Genomic DNA, 24445 nt, shown 5'->3' with positions numbered 1-24445 from the left:
TGGGATATAAACATGTTTAAAGAATTATAATGCATGATGATTGGGTCATTTTGAAAAGATAACATTATCATAGAATAATAAAAAAGTAAGAGAATGGCCTTTTTTTCCATAAAAAGACTAGCATTTATTACTTTAAGTGGCGAAGGATCACGTTATATGATTTGGAAAGGTTTCCATAAAACAGGCAAGTTACAATAGTTAATGTTCAACTATCTAAAATATAACATGAGAACATGGTCACTATAATATAGTCTAATGCTCTTCGGTTAGTCAAACCTAAGATGGAAAAGACATTTCCTGTTAACATTCCACAAAAAGATGTTACAAAGAATGAAACCTTTAGAATGAAAGTATCTTTTATATGTGAAAAATAAATGAAGTTTTTGAAAGTTGTATTATCCCAGTGAGACTATGAATAAAGAAAGTAGTGGACAGGACACACACAGCACAGGCCTCTTCTGGATGCTTCAGGCAGGTAGAGGAAAGACAGATTTGAAAGACAAAGGGACCACCACTCTGTTAGGATATGAGCTAAGGGAGGAATAGCATTTCAGATACTATAGGCTATTACATTTTCATAGTGGTTTTTTGTGGTTTTTTGAGGTAGACTTTCGCTCTTGTTGTCCATGCCGGAGTGCAGTGGCACGATCTCGGCAAGCGATTCTCCTGCCTCAGCCTCTGGAGTAGCTGGGATTACAGGCGCCTGCCACCATGCCCGGCTAGTTTTTGTATTTTTAATAGAGACAGGGTTTCACCATGTTGGTCTGACTGGTGTCAAACTCCAGACCTCAGGTGATCCGCTCTCTTCAGCCTCCCAAATGCTGGGATTACAGGTATGAGCCACCACACCCAGCTTTGTAGTGGTGTTAAAAGTTTTCCATTTTCCCATTTTTGTTTAACTAATTTTCTTTATCTGCTGTCTTTTAATGGAGGAAAACCATTTCGGTTTTTGTTCCATTAAAGTGTTAAACATCATGATAAAAGAGATGACTTACTCAGACTCATTGTATTCTACAGCTGCTTTTGTGTTGAAATGACTGTGTCATTCTGAAGGAAGTTTTATGTTTTATTCTCTTAGTTGAAAAACTTGATTCTTCAATGACTTTATTCATTCCCTCTGGGATTACTCAGTGTTTACTTTCTTTGCTAATGGCAGGGTTCTCATAATAACATGCCATGTCTTGTTCTGAGATTTGGCAGACTTAGAAAGGCTGTTTTTTATTTCCCCAAAAGGTGCAAATTTTACAGAAACAAAACAGTGTTTTAATGAAAGAACTTCAGATACTTGTTTTTGTCTAGACTGCTATACATACCTATTTAATAATCTTGAGGTTGGCAGATTCTTCAGTATGTTTCTATGTGAATAAAAAATGTTATTTTTAGAGGTCTGTCATTTACTTCCGTAGTTGTCAGTGGATTTATTGTTCCTGTAATAATGGTAGAATCATTTTTGAGTGATTGTATTGATGGTAGATTGAAAACATTAAAGGATTTCCTAATTATTTCCTGGAATATTATCATGTAGGTAATGGTAACGACATTTCCAGATTATGAACAGTGCAAAGTGATATAAAAGTATAAGATTTTCTTGAGAGGTCTGTTTACTCACCACAAAAAAGAGTTTTCTTACCACAAATTGCCATTTACCTTTCTAATATTAATGATTTATTTTCAAACAACTTTTCGTATAAGCAGCCTGCCAAGTAGTATACAAAATAATTTGCATTTCATTTCTCCCACACTACCTTTGAGCCCTCCCACTCTTTCTGCGGTTCCCCAAATGATTATTTTGAGCAAACAAGAATGCTTGTGGAGCTTGTAGAGAGGCTTTCTTTGTAAGTTATCAACAGGCTCTTACTCAGTGATTTTTTTGGGTGGTGAGTACCACTCTTTTTGAAGGCTTTCCTGTTTCCACATTGTTCCTGTATTCTTTCAATGCTTTGTTTTTGAGATCCAAGTTTCCTGACTGGCTTCTAGCCTTGAGTGAAGTCTCCAATGTCCATATTTTGCCACTTTCTCTATAAGAAGTATTTGAGGAATCTTTTTCTCTCTCATGTAGATAGAGCTAGCTTCAAAGTTTTTGCATGGTTTCAGGTGTTATGTAAATCTCACAAATTAGAAAGATATGAAGTCTGGTTTGTGTGACTGTGTGTGTGTGGGGCACATGCATACATGTGTGCTCGTGAAAACATATACTATTGCTTATTTTAGACATTCATTTACAATTCAGATTACTAAGGAACCAACCTACTTACCAACTTATCAGTAGGTATTTGTTGAGGGTGTACTATATATCATTCTTTATTTCAGCAGAAGGATAAAAGACAAAATTTTTTAAATACATAGTACTTGCTATCTTGGAGTTGATGGTTTGGGAGAAACAACATGTACAGGTACATGAAACAGTGAATTAATAGGGCAAGGAAGTCTAAGATTATCCTAAGTGCCATATCGTGTGGTGCAGGGTGGAAGTATGAGTTCAGGGAACAGAGACAGACATAAGGGCTAGGAAGATCAGCCAGGCCCCACAGAGGATGTGGAGCTTGATCTCTCCTTGGAAGAATGAATAGGATTATAGAAGATAGGTGACGTGAAAGGGTATGGTGCAATGGGGAGGCCATGGACGCAGTATTGTACTAAGCTACAAACTTTTTGTCTTTGAGGAGAAATACTGATAAGATGTTGGTTGGATTGGAAAGATGCTGTTGAAGTAGTATATAGCTTAAATCAGTTGACTAGGACAAATACTCGTATGTATTCTGACTATGATGTATTTGTAGACTTTGTTGAAATTTATGTATGTTCAAATTGTTATATTTTCCATGTTATATTTGCTTTAGATATAAAAGTTTCTGAGATAAGTGAGCAATGTTAAATGTTTGATGAAAGTGTCTGCATTTTAACGCAGGCTTGGTATTAATATTAGCAGACGCTGTTATGTAAATGGAAACATATATAAATGTAATGTTGAATTGGCACATGAGAAAGCCTAATTAACACAGTGAATTTTTTCCTAGGCCGGACCTGATAGATATGAATACTGTTGCTGTTCAAAGCAACCTTGCAAATTTAGAGCATGCTTTTTATGTAGCAGAAAAAATTGGTGTTATAAGACTTCTGGACCCTGAAGGTGAGTTGTTTTCTTGATTATATGTGGACTGGCATGAAAGTCTGATCAAAAGTAATTTGTCAACCTTGTGAAATAATTAATTTATGTTGCTGTTTTTAGATGTCGATGTCTCCTCACCTGATGAAAAATCAGTAATAACTTATGTATCATCTCTCTATGATGCATTTCCTAAAGTCCCTGAAGGTGGGGAAGGCATTGGTGCAAATGTGAGTATTGATTTTTCCACACTGGAAGCTGTTGATTCAGTAATGACCAATTGACTGCATTTACTGATAATATTTTTTGCAGTTTTTGAATGTTGAATATATTTTAAAGAATTTGAGTTAATATGCTGTTTGATGAATTGATATTATGTGTATTTCATGATATTATTCTACCATTAAATTTAAAGTATAACTCATTAAAACTTTTGTGTCATAAATAAAAGAGGCTATTTATAGTTACTGATAATTTTATAAATAAAAGCTTTAACTTTCTGAAAGTTAGAGTTTTCCATTTTTAGCTGGGTGCTGTTTTACATTGCTGTATTTGCTATCTTTTTGTATGTATAAAATATCTCACTTTTGAAAACAATTTCAAATTTGTTACCTCATACAATTCTATGAAATGTTGGCTAGATAACACTTTTAGGATTTAAAGGAGGGCTCCAGAGGAAAGTTATTGGATTTGACCAAAGTAGCAGAGCCACTTAGTAAGCAGGGAAGGTCTCTGACACATAGCTTTCAGCTCTTTATTAGTCTGCTATTTCTTAAAGGTTTGTATAATTCACTTCAGTGATGCATTTTTTTTTTTTTTTTGGTGGTTATGCTAACAAGTGCTTATGCATTTCTGGAAGAGAACAGGAAACCCTGTATGTGTCACATATTTGGGAATGAGCCCCTTCACTTGGATTTCTGCCTTCCTCTTTGCAGATACCTTTTCCCCCTACATTACTTTGAAGATTTAGGAGCTCATCTTGGATTAGCTCCCTTGGATTAGGAGCTCCCTTTTCTGATTGCTTCTGTCAGTTCTGTGTGCTATTTCTAGACCTGTTTCCATATTCTTCCTCAGGTTCTTCTTTTCAAAGGCTTCATGCTCTTTGGGTCCCTGAGTAGCCTGTTCCCATGCTCACCGCTGACTATTCAGTGTTGAGTGTTGCTTCAGAATGTTTCTTTTGGCCATCTCTTGCTGCTGCTTCTCACTACCTCCATGTTGATCCTGCTGCCTATCACTGCAGAACTAGGCTGCTAGCTTTCTTACAGCTTTCCATCTCCATTTTGTTCTTCTTCCCACTGCCTCTGCACACTGTTGCCAAATTAATCTGTCTAAAACCTGATGTCTTTAGCTTGAAAATTTTCAGTGGCTACATATTCCTTGCAAAGTTAAATGCAATCTAGATATTCTGACATTTAAAACTGCATATATTTATTCTGTTTACCTACATTTTTTAGCTATGATTTCCCAATATGAACTGTTTACTGGTAGACAGGGCATTTCCATGTCAGTGTCCTTACTCACTTGGGACTCCCCTTTTGTCCACTTTTTCAGTGCCCCCACTCACCTCCCCCCACCAATAATTACTTACCAGTCATTGCAGAACATCTCAGATGCTGCCTTTCCCAAGAAGCCTTTAGAAACTATTTTAAGGCACAGATATGCTTGCCTGATTCTTATCTCAACTAGCATATACTACCCATTTCATTTATTTCAACATTTCAACACTTAATTAAATACTGCTCTTCATTTTGCCTGTTTATATTATGTATCTCTCTTGCCTCTGCATTTAGACAGTAACTTGACAATAGGTATTATGTCTTAAAGTATTTTTTTGTTATAACACTCAGCACAACCTTTGAACATAATAAGCATTCATCAAATACTTAAACAGAGCAGTTGGTAGCCTTCCAGTTTCCTCCATTTTTAAAGAGTTTGCCTAATGAGTTACTTGGATAATCCCACCATATACATTTCCTGTAGTTTGCATACATATCTGGTTTCCTACATATTGGGTCAGTCTTATACATAGTAGATTTAGATCTAAAATAGTTGGCAAAGATGGCAACTAACTTGGCTTATGCAAGTTGTTACTCCCCCATCCTGAGCCCTGGTAAACACCCCAAATTGACTTTGGATTTTTTTCTGTAGTGCTTAGATTGAGCCTCAAAAGCCTTCTAAATACAATACTCCAGGCAGCCCCTTTCTTTGGATCAGAATTGGCACTCATAAGGCTAGTGTTAGTGGCCAAATGTTGATAGCATCTTTTTAAAGGTGTTTATGTGACAGGGATTGGGGCTGGGTGAAAGTAAGAAAACATTTAGCTGGTTCTATCTGTCAGGCTTCAAATACGTACGTTTACAGAATGACTTCCAACTTAATTGTCTTAGATATGAATGTTATTATCTACAGATGTGAACCTTTTCTATCATTTGATTGTTCTAGGATGTTGAAGTCAAATGGATTGAATACCAGAATATGGTGAACTACCTCATCCAATGGATTAGACACCATGTGACCACAATGTCTGAGAGAACATTTCCTAATAATCCTGTGGAACTGAAGGTTAGTGTCACTATAGAAATTACATAGGATTGATTCGATTATAAACCCTTAAGTAATGCTATAATAATTCTGTAATTTTAGAAATTCAACAAAAGTTGCCCTTGGAAAGCCATTAATAAGTAGGCAAAATTTTTGTTTACTCATCTCTCTTATTATACAGAGAAAATGGAGGTAAAACATTAACAGTTAAAACAGATTAGCTGTAGTCTCTCAGCTTTGGTTGAGAGGTTAAAGGTTTAATTTGAGAGAGTCTCTGAAACTGCATTGTCGAATTGATTTTAGTACATAGGAAATGCTTGAAGTTCCCGGGGATGGCTGAGGTAGGAGGGCCCCTGGGAAGTACACACAAATGTGGCACTGGATTGGGGGTGTGCCTGTGGTTGAGTCCTATTAAAAACTGCTTCAGAGGGCATTTTTTGTGCAGGAAGAGGTACACACTGTATTTCACCATGAATTTGAAAATACATGTCTGACTTCCCGTATAAGTGAATTTATGTTTCAGTAAAACATTTTCTAATAGTGAAAAACTTAGGGCACTCTTTTGAGGCAGACATTGCAGATATAAAAGCCATTATAAGCCGGGTGCAGTGGGTCATGCCTGTAATCCCAGCACTTTGGGAGGTCGAGGTGGGTGGATCACCTGAGATCAAGAGTTTGAGACTAGCCTGGCTAACATGGTAAAACACCATCTTTATTAAAAATGTAAAAATTAGCCTGGCATGGTGGCACACACTTGTAATCCCAGCTACTCAGGAGGCTGAAGCAGGAAAATCGCTTGAACCTGGGAGGTGGAGGTTGTAGTAAGCCGAGATCGCATCACTGCACTCCATCCTGGGTGAGAGAGCAAGACTCCATTTGAAAAAAAAAAAAAAAAAAAGGTCATTATAAATATGTAAACGTATTAAAGGGTAAGTTGTCTCTTTTGCATATGTGGTTTTATAATAGCAAGGTGGTCTACTTTATTTCTAGAAGCTGATAATGCGAATATTGCCTACAAAGCCTTACTTCCTTGGTTTGTAAACTTTATTTTCATGATCAAACTGGGATAGAGAAAACTGTAATAACCTGGGGTGAGCTCCATTAGAGTTACTCATTGTGCTCCTGCTTCCGTACAGAACATCTGTGGAACAGCTTTCATTCCCATTGCCACAGAGAGTTTGTCCTTGGCATGAATTTACTTGGCATCTGATGATATGATACTTTTTAAGTGTTCTCAAGCTGTTTGTGTGATGTTTCCCTACATGGACATGTAATTTTCCAGGGTAGGAAAACTTTTCCCTACAACTACCATGTGGTGCCATGAACAGTGTTTAGCACATAGGAGCATTTGGTGCTTAATGACCAACAGACATCCTGAAACATTGCATTCTGATTTCAAAACAATTTTCAGATTTCATGTTCCAATACATTTATTTCCAAATGGATTTCTATTGTTCAGACCCTTGGATGAATTGTACTGGCTTCTGATTAGTGTAGATCCTTAGTTATAGAAGAAGTGATCAGAGTACTTGCTGATGACTAGAACAAGACATAGATTAGAAAAGAAAATACATCATGGGGAAATGCCAGATAATTGCATTAGCAGAACTTTGAATAGAATCTTTCAGAAATGTGTCAGCCTAAAGATTTACAGGGTCTTGTTTTATAGCTATATGAATTAGAATGAAGTAATTAGTACACACTTATTCTATTAAATATGGAGATGCATTATCTACATAATTTTTATGAAGATCCCTTTTAATAAATACACTATATTTAAGAGGTTCCCAAATTAATATATACAAACTAGATAATAATTTAATTATACGGTTGAAACTTCTGTAATAATAGCCCCATCAACTAATAGCATCTATCTTCATTTGTTTAAAAAAATATGTTTACATTGGCCATTGGGACATTGAAACCAAATTTTAGCCCTTTCTGCTAAGAAGTTTTTTTTTGAAGGATAGAACCATGCAATAGAAGAGAGTGGTTTTGTTCCTTTCTTAATGGGAATTGCTTCAAATTATGTTTCCAAAGACTGAAAGCTAAAGTACAGCATTTGGGAAGTGCATCTTTTAAAGGGTATGTTTTCTTGTTTGGAGGACGAGAGGTTTTTAGTAGAGCACTAGTAAACACTGCATAGTTTATTATTATCCAGATCCCCGTGTGGCACTAAAGCATGGCTCACATCAATAATTACACCCTCATCAAATTTTAGATAACCCACATCACCAACTGGCTAGAAATTGGTATTGTCTTTGAGTGTCAGTTTAACAAAGGAATTCCATTGACTGCATATGATACAGTACATAACACTTGAAATGGTGACTTAGTGAGATAATGAAAACAGATCTTTTAAGTTTGGTCCTTAATTGTCCTTTTTATTTTAGGCACTTTATAATCAGTATTTACAGTTTAAAGAAACAGAAATTCCACCAAAGGAGACAGAAAAATCAAAAATTAAACGCCTATATAAATTATTAGAGGTAAGCTCAGATTTGCTTTATATTGTCAAGCATAATCTTTGATTTGTTTTGTTTTTATTTTTGCTTCACATTAAAGTTTTTTGTTTTCTCAAGATTTGGATAGAATTTGGACGCATCAAGCTCCTTCAAGGTTATCATCCAAATGACATAGAAAAAGAGTGGGGGAAACTCATTATTGCCATGCTTGAGAGAGAGAAGGCACTTCGTCCAGAAGTAGAAAGGTAGGCCAGAGGTGTTTTCTGCCATGAATATCAAGTGCAGAGGGGCCTCTGTGTTCTTGTGAAAGAACTTAAGTTACACCTCTGTTTACGTGGTCTTGGATAAGTCACTTAATCTTTCTGATCCTCCATTTTCTTATCTAGAAACTTTTCTAAGAGATTTTAAGGAGTCAGTCAGTGAAGTAATATGTATATAAATGACCTGCTAGGCTGGATTGGTATGTGAAGTCTCATCTAATAAGGCTTTACAGTTTTAAAACCAGTCAAAATTACTTGTGATTTCTCATATTGACCTTAAGTCACCAGGGCCTGGATCTAAAAGCTTATAGGTCAACAATGAACTGATTTTATTTCTTATTACATTTTTTGCTGTAGTTCTCTTTCCAAGGGGCAGTGGAAACCAAAATCTAGCTTGCCTTCATTTAAAGGGTGATGGATGGCGTCTAGAACACACTCAATAAATGTTAGTTCAGGTTCCCTTTCTGCCACACTTCTACAAGTGCGTTTACTCCATGAAATCATCACTAGCTCTTTGTCATTTTGTCTCTCACTATACCCAGTTGCCTCGGAAGGTACCATTTAATCTTCAGGAAATGTTTGTTGGATGAATTTGTCTCCGTTACAGTCTTAACCTGGTACCTGGGTATTGTGATCTGTGTTCCTCATTAGCCATGATGTCTATAGGACCTAGACCTTGTAGGGTGTATTAGTCCATTCTCATGGTGCTAATAAAGACATGTCCGAGACTGGGTAATTTATAAAGTAAAGAGCTTTAATTGACTCACAGTTCCATATGGCTGGAGAGGCCTCACAATCATGGTGGAAGGCGAATGAGGAGCAAAGTCACATCTTACATGTCAGCAGGCAAGAGCTTGTGCAGGGGAACTCCCATTTATAAAATCATCAGATCTCATAAGACTTATTCACTACTATGAGAACAGTATGGGGGAAATCGCCCCCATGATTCAATTATCTCCACCTGACCCCACCCTTGACATATGAGGATTATTACAATTCAAGGTGAGATTTGGGTGGGGACGCAGGCAAACCATATTACAGGGTAAGGCCTGTGTGGTCAGACACACCTTTCCAGCCCCTTTGCTCTCTGCACAGCAGCTACACTGGCTGCTTTACACCTAAACATTCTCAGATCTCAGCTCCAACATTACTTTCTCAAGAAACTTTCCATAGTTTCCTAGGCTAGTTCAGATATCTTGCTTAAAATTCTCATGTTTACATGTATTGCTCCTTCATAGTGCTTATCTTGGTTATATTTTTATATTTATTTCTGTTATTGCTTAAGGCTTGCCTGTTCCACAGATATGACCTCCAAAAAATGTGGAGAGAAACCCTTGTTTTTTTCTGTCCCTTGCATTGCCAATGCTTTACACAGCGCCTGACACACATTAGAGGTGCTCAGTATTGTCATGTTCTCTGTGCCTTATACGTTGACTTCAAGATTCAACATTGTGAAATAATGCATAAAATAAATATATGAGAGCAAGTCTAACATGTCAGTCCTTTATTAAATTACTGATTACATTTATGTTAAAGTGTAATATGTGTACGTAACTGGATTATTAAAACCAAAACAAGCCAAAAATATACAGGATGCAGCTTTTACGGAAGAGGTAATTCTGGGTGATTAAAATGAGATACTACATTAATCATTTGAAATAATGGAGAAGTATTCCAGAGGATACAGAGTAGATTTTTAGGCATCAGAACAGTAGCTGAATTTTAAGATATGTTCATAAAAGAAAGCAGAGAGTGGTTGAGAGTTCAGGGCCTAGAAGCCACTCAATTTTAAATTAGATTATTAGCTCAGCCTGCAAAGTTGTATGATCTTAGACAAATTCAACTGTTTAAGCCTCGGTTTCCTCATTTGTAAACAGGATGTAATAGTGCCTACTACATTGGGTGGTTATGAGATGAGTTATGTATCTAAAATGATTAATTTATTGCACATAATAATTAATAAATGCTAGGTGCCACTGTTATTGTTTTGAGCTGTTCTGTTCACTCACTGTATTTGATGTGGTACTCTCACACTTGATCTTAGCCAATAGGCTGAGAAGCGATTGATGTGTCACTCTCAAGTTTCCCCTTTCTTGATCCCTGAAAAGAAAAATATCTATTCTTAGAGTGGAGAAGTAACAGTGTTATTGGAGGTAGGAAAATATTTAGGAGCCTGGTTGGATAAATGCCTTCATGTTTCTTCATGCAAGTTTTTTGGCATTGTCTATGTATTGCGAATAATAGCTATGTGGCATGGAAGTGTATGAAAAACAAATGGAAAAGAGTCAGCGTTCTTATGCCATGTAATACCCTATAGAATGGAAAAACAAGCACAGACAAATTTGTAAGCATTGCTTCAGTATTCTACTTGGCACTTTATAGAAGGTTTAGAAGTAACATTACTGGGAGCATGTCATATAAAGAAAAGTAAATTGATATTTTTTCATTAATTTAACCTAATAAACAAATGACATGGTGGTTAAAATGGAAGTGTGCTTTCTTCTTATCAAATTCATTTGTTTATAGGTACTTCATAATTTCTAGCTGTTTGCCTTCCTTACATTATTCAGCACAGACCTGGTCTTTTCAGAAGTCAGACTATGACTGGATATTTGTGTTCTTTTAGCTAATGATTGGTATTGCCAGAATAATCTTTACTAGTTATCCTGGACATCTGTGAGGCATCTGAGTTGTTTTTTAGGTGGTTGCAATTGGATGACTCTTAGTGCAAATATTTGGCATATCCTTTGCAGTGACGCCCAATCTGCCTGCTTTGTTCATACTTGTAGGATTTTAATACAAGCTACAAAAGGCAAACCTCAGCTAGCAAGCGAATGGCTTTAGGCTAGATTCTTTTGAATAGTTATCAGCATATTATTTGCTGTGTGTTGCATATGCATGTTGAAGCATATTTAAGGAGCCATTAAAAGCTGTAATATTCAGCTGCCACTTTTCACCGTTAGAAGTAGAGCTTTTTCCAGACCTCCTACCTTTCAGTCTACTTTGAATGATCAAAGAAAGAACATAGTTTCAGGAATAAAAATGCACAGTAGTAGTTATAGTTACCGTAGCAGTGATTCTGTGTTTAGTAACACTACCAGCACTCGAACCAGTCTTGATTCGAATGAAAATCTTCTCTCGGTTCATTATGGTCCAACACTGATCAACTCTTGCATTAGCTTCGGCAATGAATCCTTTGATGGACGCAGGTATTGAATCATTGGTGTGGGATTGTGTTTACTTTTTGACGGGCAGCACTTTTCAGGAATGGCGAGCTCTTTGACTTCAAAGGGAAAAGCTTTATTTTATTTTGTCTCATCTTTTAGGTTAGAAATGTTGCAACAGATTGCCCACCGAGTTCAGAGGGACAGTGTCATCTGTGAAGACAAACTAATACTTGCTCGAAATGCTCTTCAGTCTGTAAGTTAATTTTAAGAGCCATTGAAGTTGTGGTGTAGAGGATTCACTGTGCGTTTGGATGAACTAAAACTTTTGCATAATGTTTGGTTGATTCTTGATACTATTCTCCACTGAAACTTAAAGTTTGTTAAAGATTGTGATTGGTGTTTGCTCTCTGAGAGACAAGAAGAGGGAAAACATGTTTTTGAACCAACAAGGAAAACTAAAGAAAGCCCAAGTAGGCTTCTGTTCCAATATTTGATGTTTTATATTTGAGGTCGTTTTTAAACTTGTTTCACAGAATTAATACTGCGTTCTTCTAAAATACAGGATTCTAAAAGATTAGAATCAGGAGTGCAGTTTCAGAATGAAGCAGAAATTGCCGGGTATATACTTGAATGTGAGAACCTTTTACGCCAGCATGTAATTGATGTACAGATTCTTATTGATGGAAAATACTACCAGGCAGATCAATTGGTACAGAGGTAAGAGTGCTACTTATTCTTTCTCTGTCCTTTTTTTGTATAACTGTTTCATGGGCATTTGAAATAGGAATGTAGAATATGAAAATTTTATGAAATATATTTCTTTGCTCTTTTTTAGTTGAAAATATGTGTCACATTTTTGTATATTTTGGTGTTTAAGTAGATATTTGTTTTTTAAAGATTAGCAATAGAAAAAATATTTTATGGTACATATAATACTGCTGCAGGAGCTAACTCATTAAAATGAATACACTAGATGTATGTATGTTACATACATACATTTACATATATTTAAAGTATTCATGGGATGTTTGAAAGAGAAAAAATATAAGACAGTGTCTTTTTTTTTTTTTTTTTTTTGAGATGCAGTTTTGCTCTGTCACCCAGGCTGGAGTGCAGTGGTACGATCTCGGCTCACTGCAACCTCTGCCTCCTGGCTTCAGGTGATTCTCGTGTTTCAGTCTCCCTAGTAGCTGGGATTACAGGCACCCACCACCATGCCTGGCTAATTTTTTGTATTTTTAGTGGAGACGGGATTTCACTGTGTTCGCCAGGCTGGTCTTGTACTCCTGACCTTAAGTGATCCACCTGCCTTGGCCTCCCAAAATGCTGGGATTATAGGCATGCGCCTCCGTGCCTGGCCAAAAAGTGTCATTTTTAATTCAGCTTTTTAGTTTTCGGTTTATCCTATTATGAAAATGTTCATAACAAAATCTTGAAAGAAAATATGTGTATGAAAACCTTTATCACTGAGAAGTGTGTGTTCGGGGGTAGGTATGGAATATTTCAGGCTATAGTTTCTCTCTCTCTTTCTCTCTCTCTTTCTGTGTGTGTGAGTATGAATTTATAAATGCAAAAATTTTAAATGATCCTTTGACCCGGTAATTTCACCTTTAGGAATCTATAGTAATTCTAAATATGAAAAATATATACGTAAATGTAAAAATGATCATATGCTATAGTAATTGTATTCATTATAAATGATAGTTATAAAGACAAATAAGATTGAAAGTCCTCATAGTACAGTGCTCATTGAAAAAAATCATGATGCAAAATTTTACCAATATAACTACAATTATCTCCTCGTTTTTCTTGTTTATATTTTTGAGCAGTTTTGGCATACTGAAAAATTGAGTGAAGAATACAGAGTTCCCATATGCTCCCTTATACCTCCCTCTTCCCCTGTTATTTACGTCTTGCATTAGTGTGGCACATTTGCTAAAACTGATAAGCCAATATTGATACATCATTATTAACTAAAGCCTATAATTTACATTAGAGTTCACTCTTTGACAAGTGCCTTTTGTATTTCACCTTATCCCTTTGGATTTTCTTTTCAGGGTTGCAAAACTGCGTGATGAAATTATGGCCTTAAGAAACGAATGTTCTTCTGTGTACAGCAAAGGACGCATGCTGACAACAGAACAGACAAAGCTCATGATATCAGGAATCACTCAAAGTTTAAACTCAGGATTTGCGCAGACCTTACACCCTAGTCTCACCTCAGGGCTGACCCAGAGTTTAACACCTTCCCTAACCTCTTCTAGTATGACTTCTGGCCTGTCATCAGGGATGACTTCCCGCCTGACTCCATCTGTCACTCCAGCTTATACACCTGGTTTCCCATCAGGATCAGTTCCAAATTTCAGTTCAGGAGTAGAGCCAAATTCATTGCAAACTCTGAAGTTGATGCAGATCCGAAAACCCCTTCTAAAGTCTTCTTTGCTAGATCAAAATTTAACAGAAGAGGAAATCAACATGAAATTTGTTCAGGATCTTTTGAACTGGGTTGAAGAGATGCAGGTAAAACAGAGTTTACTTTACCTGAGTGTTTCCGTCTTTATTGTTAGCAATTTCTTTTCTAAACTTAGTATTTTACTGTTTGAAGGTACAACTGGACCGCACTGAATGGGGCTCAGATTTGCCAAGTGTTGAAAGCCATTTAGAAAATCATAAAAATGTTCATAGAGCTATTGAAGAATTTGAATCTAGCCTCAAAGAAGCTAAAATCAGTGAGGTATGTGAATTTAAAATTTGTATATATTTTGTTTTAGTTTACTCTTGTTTTGCTTTTTACATAAAGACCCTGTAAATCAATAATAGATACATTAAGTGTGAGTCAGAATTCCTTCAGATTCCTAACTGGAGTGTCTTTTTAATCTCATGTTATAGATTCAAATGACAGCACCTCTTAAACTGACTTATGCAGAAAAGTTGCACAGATTAGAGAGTCAGTATGCAAAACTCTTGGTAAGTTTTTTTTTAAAAAACTTCTGTTTCCCTTATCTGTATTTGGCAAAAACATGATTCTTATGATGATTTTCCTTACTAAAGAATACATCCAGGAATCAGGAACGGCACCTTGATACACTCCATAATTTTGTAAGTCGTGCGACTAATGAACTTATTTGGTTGAATGAAAAAGAAGAGGAGGAAGTTGCTTATGACTGGAGTGAGAGAAACACCAATGTAGCTAGGAAAAAAGATTATCATGCTGTAAGTACACCCTTTGTACTTGCATACTAGGGTTGCATTTTAGGTTTATATATTTTTCTAACACACTTCTTAATTGTTTCTTGAAGGAGTTAATGAGAGAACTTGATCAAAAGGAAGAAAATATTAAATCAGTTCAAGAGATAGCAGAGCAGCTACTTCTAGAAAACCATCCAGCCCGGTTAACTATTGAGGTAAGCTGGACAGTGTAATGGTGTTGGTTGAATATTGATATGATTATTTCCCTTCAGATTCTTTTATTGCTGAGCAGTTGAAAATTACAAACCATCTAACTTTTATTAAAACCTGGCTCAAAAATAATGTTTCTGACAAATTGTACTGACTGCCTTCTGTTCTCTGGCTCTAAGTATGTCACCCATCACTTAGAATAAAAGTACCCTTGTCAGTCTCTGTGGCTGAGAAGATGTATTACTGTAAATATAAATACCTTTATATGTATACCTTCTCTATATAAGCATTACCATATTATTTATTTCTGATTGTGTAACATTGCACAAGTGACATAGTCTTGCCGAGCCTCATTTTCCTACCAAAAATGGGAGAAATTACCTCTAATCCATAGAGTTGTGATGAGAATAAGAAGGAAATAATTTACTCTTATTGCTTAGTATAGTTTTTGGTACATTATGTGTTCTCAAAAAAATACCAGCTGTTATGATTCAGTTTACTACTTTCATTTATGCTCTGGTTTTGTGAGGTGTATTGGGACAGCATCGTGACAAGGCTTTATAATGTGCAGTGAACATTTCAAATTCAGAAGTGGAAAATTGAGATGGGATTTATCAGGTTGCCTGTGCAGTTGGAACAATGTTTTAAATTGTATATTAGACAGAGTTAGTGACTTTCTGAATGGAGGATGGGGGGTTATGTAAGAAAGTAGGGATTGTCACACATGGGCTTAGGAATTGTCATTCATAGGCAGTCAGATGTGATATTTTGCCAGAGGAAAAAAAATGATGCTTGTTCTGAAAGTTGTCATGCTTCAAACTCACAATTGAGAAAAGGAATCTGATAGGTTCGCTGAAATCATAATAACTCAAAATATTAGTATAATTCTAGGCCCATCAGGAAGTTTTAGGGATGTATGTATGATCTTTTATATAAAATACAGTTTTGTGTCTACATGAAATGTCACATATGAATGTTAAAAACGTAGAAGAGTAGGGAACCTTTTGGGAAAGGAAAGTAGAATAATGGAGGGCCTGGTATGTAGTTTTGTACACTAATAAACTAAAAAGAGAGAGTATTTCTTAGGGTAGAGAGATGAAAACTGTTAGGAAATACGATTATGGGCCAAGAATTTTGATGGGAATGGAACATGTGAATGTCACTCTGATCACTTTTATGTAGAAATTATAATTTAATTAATGAAAAATTTCTTAAGTAAAATGAAACCTTGGTCATCTTTATGATCCCATTGGCCTATCCAGTGTCTTGTTTGGGTATATGGATAATATTTAGTTAATTATCAATACTGTTTCATGTTTTATATGAAAAAAGAATATATGATACATGTTTTCTAGCCAATTTACTGAAAGTAGCTTAATTTGAGGTAGAATATGATCATGATATGTTGCCAGATTTTCAATGCTGCATCATACATTCCATTTGGAAACGCTGCCTAACTATAGCTCAGCAGGAATGAGCTTTTCCAAAAGGAGGAAAAATGACAGGCTTACTTAAAAGTCATCAAAACATCTCGAGTGCCCTCTTCTGGAAATCAGTGAATTGCACCTTAAATAGAAAAGAATATTTCATGTTTCCTTAAGGAAGTAGGTATCCTTTCTACAATATTGTTTACATGAAAGATACACTCTGTATTGAATTAAAGTTCAAGAAACACATTTTTAAAATAAAAATAAAAATTCCTAGTATTTTCATCATTATAATTTCAGAATTACACTGATTTGGGAGTACACACATTTCCTTTTCCACCCTCCCCAAACCTTACCCCAGCAGAAACAAAGAGAAAACTACATAACCATGTATTTCTGTGTTAGAAGGTATGTTTTATGATCTAGCACCATAAAAATTCAGAGAAAGGAGAGGTGAATGTGCCACAAAAGAAAACATACCAGAGGATTTCACAAAGCAGATGTAAGAGCTGGTGGCAAAGGAGTCAAGCGTTGGTTTTGTAAATAAGAGGGATAGCTTGCATTTATTTTAGTTTTTAAATATTTTTTTTCCCGTAGCAAGAGTTAATTTTTTTCTTATATTTTAAGAAGAAATTTCAAGAAGCTTAAAATTGAAAATAAATCAACTTGCGTGGTTTAAAAATTTGTATTTTAACTTTAGGACTGACTTTGTATAAGTGAGAAGACTTAGATAGGAGGAAAATTGTGCTGCCCTGATTTTCTTTTTTTCTTTTTTTCTTTTTGAGATGGAGTTTCACTCTTGTTCCCCAGGCTGGAGTGCAGTGGCGCAATCTTGGCTTACTGTAACCTCCACCTCGTGGGTTCAGGCAATTCTCCTGCCTTGCCTCCCGAGTAGCTGGGATTACAGGCATGTGCCACCACACCTGGCTAATTTTTGTATTTTTAGTAGAGACAGGATTTCACCATGTTGGCCAGGCTGGTCTTGAACTCCGGACCTCAGGTGATCCGCCTGCCTCGGCCTCCCAAAGTGTTGGGACTACAGGCATGAGCCACTATGCCCAGTCACTGCCTTGATTTTCAAGTCTTATTCTGCCAAAACAATTGGTCATCTATTTAGATAGTGGAGTTAGCATTTAGAAGCATTAGTATCAAAAGGTGTGTGTGCCTTGTTTCTCTCCAGTTAGTTATGATGGCTCTATTTTATCTCTAAGGCCTACAGAGCAGCAATGCAGACGCAGTGGAGCTGGATCTTACAGCTCTGCCAGTGTGTGGAGCAGCACATAAAGGAGAACACTGCATATTTCGAGGTATGTGAGTAGAATCATAACTTCAATAAAATCATAACTTCCATATATATATATAATGTGAACTGTTTCCTTTGTAGGCTGGAAGAGTTGGTTTTATGTCCTATGAGATAGATTGAAGTATTCTGTTAATGCAAGAATCCTTTAAAAATCTCTTAAGATATCCTAAAATCTTTATTCTACTCTACAAATGTGTCTCTTATTTAGGAACTGTTTTCATATAGAGAATCAACCATCTATAACTGCTGAACTTCTAAAATCGTAGAAGTTTTAAAGTATTCTTGGAATTTCACTCCTACTTAAAAATTGTTTAAATCCTAATTTAAAACAGACCTTCAGTCAAAATAATAGAGAGTCAAAACATCATATACACATAAGCTTTGGACACTATTCAACTTCAAGGGTTATTCTTTGGTCCAAGGAAGGATGTGACTATTAAGCTATCTTGTGCTTTTATTCTGTTCTCACTTATGAGGGGTACACATAGGACCTTGGTTTTGGAGGGTGACAGCTGTGTGCTTTGCTGGTATTTAACATACTTTAACTGCCAGGTTTCTTCTTTCCTTAGTTTTTCAATGATGCCAAAGAAGCTACTGATTACCTAAGGAATCTAAAAGATGCCATTCAGCGGAAGTACAGCTGTGATAGATCAAGCAGCATTCACAAGCTAGAAGACCTTGTTCAGGAATCAATGGTACTAATACAAAACCTATGCATTTTATAAGTATGCATAAGTGATTAGATTAGTGTTTTATATGAGCAGAACTTTGTATTTTATTGGCACTCTTGATATTTCCCACTAATTCAATTACACATTTGCACATTCAGTTTTAGTATTCTTTTGGCAACAAATACAACAAAAGTGTTTTTTTAAGTGATAGCTTTGATATTTTAAGATGGTTTTATAGTGGGGTGTGTGTGTGTGTGTGTGCACGTGTGTGTTTAGTCATTCATTCTGCAAATACTTTTTAAGTTCTTAATATATCCTGGGCACTGTTTTAGGTTCTAGAGCTACAGCAGTGAACAAAGCAGACAAGAATCTCTACCATTGTGCTTACATGCTAGAGAGGGAGTTAGACAATAAATAGGATAAATAAGTAAAATTTATATAATATGTTAGGTAGCGTAAATGTCAAAGAAGAAAAAGAAAACCAAAGAAACCAAAGAAAGGAAGAGGGATACAAGACAGGGTGGAGGGGGAATGATGGAAAATTTAGACTAGGTAGTCAGAGAAGACTTTTCTGATGAAGTTTAATTTGTGTGAAGTGCTGAAGGCATGGAGAGTACAAGTCTTTTACTTCTTAAAATTCACTGTATTTATTACCTAGGAAGAGAAAGAAGAACTTCTGCAGTACAAAAGCACTATAGCAAGCCTAATGGGAAAAGCAAAAACAGTAATTCAACTGAAGCCAAGGAATTCTGACTGTCCACTCAAAACTTCTATTCCAATCAAAGCTATCTGTGACTACAGACAAATTGAGGTACTTGCAACTCCTAGAAACAGACCAGTTTCTGTCATTATTCATATATTTTGTAAATGAGATCATATTGCTAACTAGTGATGATTTCCCCCCTCATAAAACAAAAAAAATCCCAGGATTGAGTATGGAAAACAGTTAACAGTGACCTCATTGAGTTACTCTGCTCTTTATTTAAAACCAGATAACCATTTACAAAGATGATGAATGTGTTTTGGCGAATAACTCTCATCGTGCTAAATGGAAGGTCATTAGTCCTACTGGGAACGAGGCTATGGTCCCATCTGTGTGCTTCACCGTTCCTCCGCCAAACAAAGAAGCGGTGGACTTTGCCAACAGGTTTGTATATATTAGCTGAAAACATTGATCTAGTTTTGGGGGCTCTCTGAAGGTTGAAGAAACAATTAATACTTTGTCAACGCCCCACAGGATTAGAAGTCTCTAGAACTAATAAACATGGAATATTTCACACAGAAAGAAAAATTGCAGTGTGTTTTCAGAGGGAGTAAAAAGATTAATCTAAGTTCTTTTTCATGTATTTCAGAATTGAGCAACAGTATCAGAATGTCCTGACTCTTTGGCATGAGTCTCACATAAACATGAAGAGTGTAGTATCCTGGCATTATCTCATCAATGAAATTGATAGAATTCGAGCCAGCAATGTGGCTTCAGTAAGTATGAATCTATATGTTAACCCAATATGTCCAAAAATGTGCGTGCCTTTTCATATGTGTGGTGGTGTTTGTGTTTGCTGTAGAATAGGATGGAGTCCGGCAAATCCATGCTAATATTCATTTATTCAGTGAATATTTGTTATATGCCCACAGCATATAAAGCACTTTTTAAGAATTGAGGAAATCCGGAAATCATGAATTTCATTCAGTGCTTACTGTGAGATAGGGAGACAGAATGTAGTTGTTGGATATACAATGATGGGTACAGTTGATTTCATTTATTGAGTTTTGTAGACTTGTTTTTCTTTGTTGTTAAAATTGTTGGCTGGGTGTGGTGGCTCATGCCTGTAATCCCAGGACTTTGGGAGGCCGAGTTGGGCGGATCACCTGAGAGGTCTGGAGTTCGAGACCAGCCTGACCAATGTGGAGAAACCCTGTCTCTACTAAAAATACAAAATTAGCTAGGTGTGGTGGCGCATACCTGTAATCTTAGCTACTCTGGAGGCTGAGGCAAAAGAATTGTTTGAACCTGGGAGGGGGAGGTTGTAGTGAGCCGAGATTGCGCCATTGCAGTCTGGGCAACAAGAGCGAAACTCCGTCTCAAAAGAAAAAAAAAAATTAAAATTGTTAATGAAAAAGACAGTCAATTTCAAATGTTTCTATTTATGATTATTCGTTTAGATTGGCATATACCATACAACCAATTTGAAGTGTATCCCATTCAAATCTGTTAGTAATAGAATGAATTACATGAGTCTTTGGTCTTCTTTAGATAAAGACAATGCTACCTGGTGAACATCAGCAAGTTCTAAGTAATCTACAATCTCGTTTTGAAGATTTTCTGGAAGATAGCCAGGAGTCCCAAATCTTTTCAGGCTCAGATATAACACAACTGGAAAAGGAGGTTAATGTATGTAAGCAGTATTATCAAGAACTTCTTAAGTCTGCAGAAAGAGGTAAAGCATGGGGATCCCCGTCTTTTTTTCCCCATAGGTGTTTAGTTCTGGCTAATGTTTGCTCTCAATGAGAATCTCAATCTTAGTTATATAGTATCACTCAGCCTATCATATGTAGACACAATTTCTGGAACAGTAAAAGCATGTTTGAGGTAGGAAGACTCAAGAAGGGATTTATTTGTTTCCAAATGATGAATTAATAAAAGGTGCCAACCAACTGATTGGACAAACAACAAATTCTTACTTTTCATCATTTTCACTATTTTGCAATCCTTCAGTTTCAGAAAAGATTCAATTATTTTCCCACTTACCAAACTTGGGTTTTATACAAGGATTAAAGCAAAAGGTTTTTGCCTAGTTAACTTTTGTTAGATAAAGATTTTATTTTGAACTTTTTTGATTTTAGAGACAATTTTATTAGTAATATTCTATTTTAAAAAAATCTTAAACATTGAATGTTGTTCACCTACTTTTTACTTTTAAGGATTTTTATTTGATTTTTGTAATTAATCTGTAGCTAATATAATTCACATTCTTGTGAACGTAAAATAGCAACATATTACTTTGGACAGCATTTAATCAATCAGAAATTGGTACTTCAAATGGCATTTGGGAAATTTTATTAATTCTTCTTAAATTTTAAGATTTATGTTTTAAGATTTATACCTTTAGAATGGGTTTGTGATGAAAACAGGAACCATTCGCTTGACTAGCTATGTCCCAGTAATAACAAAGTTGTCATATTAAAACATAAACAGAAGCTTCTAAGAGATAGAAAACAAGGTATTTTCTAAACATTATATTTATTTTCACAGAGGAGCAAGAGGAGTCAGTTTATAATCTCTACATCTCTGAAGTTCGAAACATTAGACTTAGGTTAGAGAACTGTGAAGATCGGCTGATTAGACAGATTCGAACTCCCCTGGAAAGAGATGATTTGCATGAAAGTGTGTTCAGAATCACAGAACAAGAGGTGAGAGCTATAAATATGTTGGGAAAAAAACTAACTCTCTTAATGACCTTATGTATCATCTCTTGTGACTTCTTAATGTTCAGTTTTGTACACTCACACTAGCCAGTCTAGTGTGAGGTGAGGTCTGATTATGTAATTATTGCTGATTATAAACTAGGATTCAGTCTACCTCTGACTCAGGTAAACATGAGAATATGTACACACTCACCTTCATTGTGATGAAGGACATAAGGACTTGTAATAAAAGTCATTATACACCTGCTGTGTGCAAAAGTACTAAGTTAGATGTTGAGCCTAAGGAGATGAGCAGTAAGGGAATTATTGATTGTAAAACTTGAATGCCATGGCGTGGTTTCTTTGATAAAAAGCAAAGAATATGTATATTTCTAAGTCATTGGTCTTAATGTGAAATGTGTGTTTTTAAACTAGTTTAAGAAAAACACCTAATCATAGGTGATGGCCTGATACCTTTGTTTGTTCTCTGTTCTATAGAAACTAAAGAAAGAGCTGGAACGACTTAAGGATGATTTGGGAACTATCACAAATAAGTGTGAGGAGTTTTTCAGTCAAGCAGCGGCCTCTTCATCAGTCCCTACCCTACGATCGGAACTTAATGTGGTCCTTCAGAACATGAACCAAGTCTATTCTATGTCTTCCACTTACATAGATAAGTATGTAACTGCTATCTCAATAAATTGCTTCATACAACTCTCATTTTTATTTACTATTAATTTAAAATTTTATTTTTATTAATATAAATATTACATTTTATTTTGTCTTAAGAAATACATTATTGGCTGGGCGCGGTGGCTCATGCCTGTAATCCCAGCACTTTGGGAAGCCAAGGCGGGTGGATCACCTGAGGTCAGGAGTTTGGGACCAGCCTGGCCAACATGGTGAAACCTCATCTCTATTAAAAATACAAAAGTTAGCCAGGCATGGTGGTAGGCATCTGTAGTCCCAGGTACTTAGGAAGCTGTGGCAGGAGAATTGCTTGAATCTGGGAGGTGGAGGTTGCAGTGAGCCAGGATCGCGCCACTGCACTCCAGCCTGGAAATACGTTATTTTTATGGAGTGATGACACTTCTCTATGTTGATAGTGGATGTGCTTCAGAGATTAGCGTGTAATGTATGGTCCTCCCACATTTTGCGTGTAATTTGGGTAGCTCAGCAGTTGTAGCCAATGAATTTTCATCTCATACTTAAATAAAGTTAGAAAGAAACCATCTTATGTTGCAATCTCTTGCTGAATACCACTTGTGGGTCAGGGCATGGGTTGGAGCACATACTCTCTATTAAGAAGAAAGCCAGAAAAATGTTAGTTTCATGGTAAATGTATCAGTGTTCCAAGGTGAAGAACATGTTATGTCATGTGTCATAATGGTGCTTCAGGACTACATTATGCAAAAGTAAACATTTAACAATAGGTGGCTATTGTTTAATTTCCTTTTTAAGGTTAAAAACTGTTAACTTGGTGTTAAAAAACACTCAAGCTGCAGAAGCCCTTGTAAAACTCTATGAAACTAAACTGTGTGAAGAAGAAGCAGTTATAGCTGACAAGAATAATATTGAGAATCTAATAAGTACTTTAAAGGTATGAGACTCACTTTTGGCTATTTTTAAATATCATATTCTACAGGTATTTCTCTAGCACTTAGATCTTCAAACATCAAGCATTAAATATCTTGGATTTTTGAATGGATTTATTCCATTTGTGTCTCTCTGATCTCACAGCTTACTCTAAATAAGTATGTTCAATCATTTTAGCTTGAGGAGAGTTCTCATTTGAAGTTCGAACCCTTTTGACAGTAGCTTTTGATAGTCAATTCATGTTGGTAGGAAGAGGAGTTGAAGCTAAAAATTAAATTATTTAAATTATTTGTAATAGATAACTTGCTAAAAAAGAAGTTAATTTAAGCTATCAAGGAGGTAAATAGAAAAGTTAATCTGAGAAAGGAAAAAGACTTGTAGTTCAACTCATCTGTATGTATTTCTTTAGCAAGTGTTGAAACTATTGCAAATCAATTTTTGAAAGTTATGTCAGTGATTTTTAATGCATGTATTCCTTTTTAACAATGGGATTAGTAGGCACTTAAAAGCAGACAATGAAAAAGACTTACTTTATTATTGGAGGTAGCAAACTTGCCTATGGAATATATTTTATTTTGTTGATATACAAATTTTATTAGGCTGAACTTTAAAATTGTCATTAAAAAATCAGAGTACAGTCAAATATTGAAAATTTCATAAAGTTTGAACTAATGTAACATTTTGTATATGAAAGTATATACATATGTATATGTATATATGAAAGTATATGTATATGAAAATGTATATTTTGTATATTTTTATAACTTTTACCAATTAATGTATTTTAGCAATGGAGATCTGAAGTAGATGAAAAGAGACAGGTATTCCATGCATTAGAGGATGAGTTGCAGAAAGCTAAAGCCATCAGTGATGAAATGTTTAAAACGTATAAAGAACGGGACCTTGATTTTGACTGGCACAAAGAAAAAGCAGATCAATTAGTTGAAAGGTGGCAAAATGTTCATGTGCAGATTGACAACAGGTTAGTATCCATTTTTGTTCAGTTTTAGCACAGATTTAATGTCTATCTATGGTAAATGAGTAAAATCTAAACATGAGGCTATGTTTTTTACTTCCATAGTTAATTTGTTAATTACAATACCTC

At 35.7% G+C, this 24445-nt stretch overlaps 1 protein-coding gene across 33 annotated transcripts in view; it reads left to right on the top strand.

Moving 5' to 3' along the window:
- Positions 1-24445, top strand: part of DST (dystonin) — a 488658-nt gene that overhangs the window by 300164 nt on the left and 164049 nt on the right. For 30 of the 33 annotated variants that reach the window (XM_021936750.2, XM_021936748.2, XM_021936745.2 and 27 more), the window contains 22 exons: positions 3018-3130; positions 3230-3336; positions 5549-5668; positions 8041-8136; positions 8230-8357; positions 11699-11792; positions 12102-12256; positions 13597-14059; positions 14145-14273; positions 14429-14506; positions 14591-14752; positions 14839-14943; positions 17577-17672; positions 18238-18363; positions 18998-19150; positions 19332-19486; positions 19692-19818; positions 20594-20777; positions 21593-21750; positions 22243-22421; positions 23206-23344; positions 24129-24322. In XM_021936750.2, the coding sequence (XP_021792442.2) occupies positions 3018-3130; positions 3230-3336; positions 5549-5668; positions 8041-8136; positions 8230-8357; positions 11699-11792; positions 12102-12256; positions 13597-14059; positions 14145-14273; positions 14429-14506; positions 14591-14752; positions 14839-14943; positions 17577-17672; positions 18238-18363; positions 18998-19150; positions 19332-19486; positions 19692-19818; positions 20594-20777; positions 21593-21750; positions 22243-22421; positions 23206-23344; positions 24129-24322 (3261 nt within the window). Of the gene's footprint in view, positions 1-3017; positions 3131-3229; positions 3337-5548; positions 5669-8040; positions 8137-8229; positions 8358-9334; positions 11582-11698; positions 11793-12101; positions 12257-13596; positions 14060-14144; positions 14274-14428; positions 14507-14590; positions 14753-14838; positions 14944-17576; positions 17673-18237; positions 18364-18997; positions 19151-19331; positions 19487-19691; positions 19819-20593; positions 20778-21592; positions 21751-22242; positions 22422-23205; positions 23345-24128; positions 24323-24445 lie in introns of those variants that run through there. The other 3 variants (XM_021936774.2, XM_021936765.2, XM_021936773.2) reach the window with 3 other exon arrangements.

This window comes from Papio anubis, chromosome 6 (genome assembly GCF_008728515.1).
Source record: "Papio anubis isolate 15944 chromosome 6, Panubis1.0, whole genome shotgun sequence".
Classification (NCBI taxonomy): Eukaryota; Metazoa; Chordata; class Mammalia; order Primates; family Cercopithecidae; genus Papio; species Papio anubis.
Note: the sequence above shows the minus strand (reverse complement) of the source record. Positions and strands in the feature narration are given on the sequence as shown.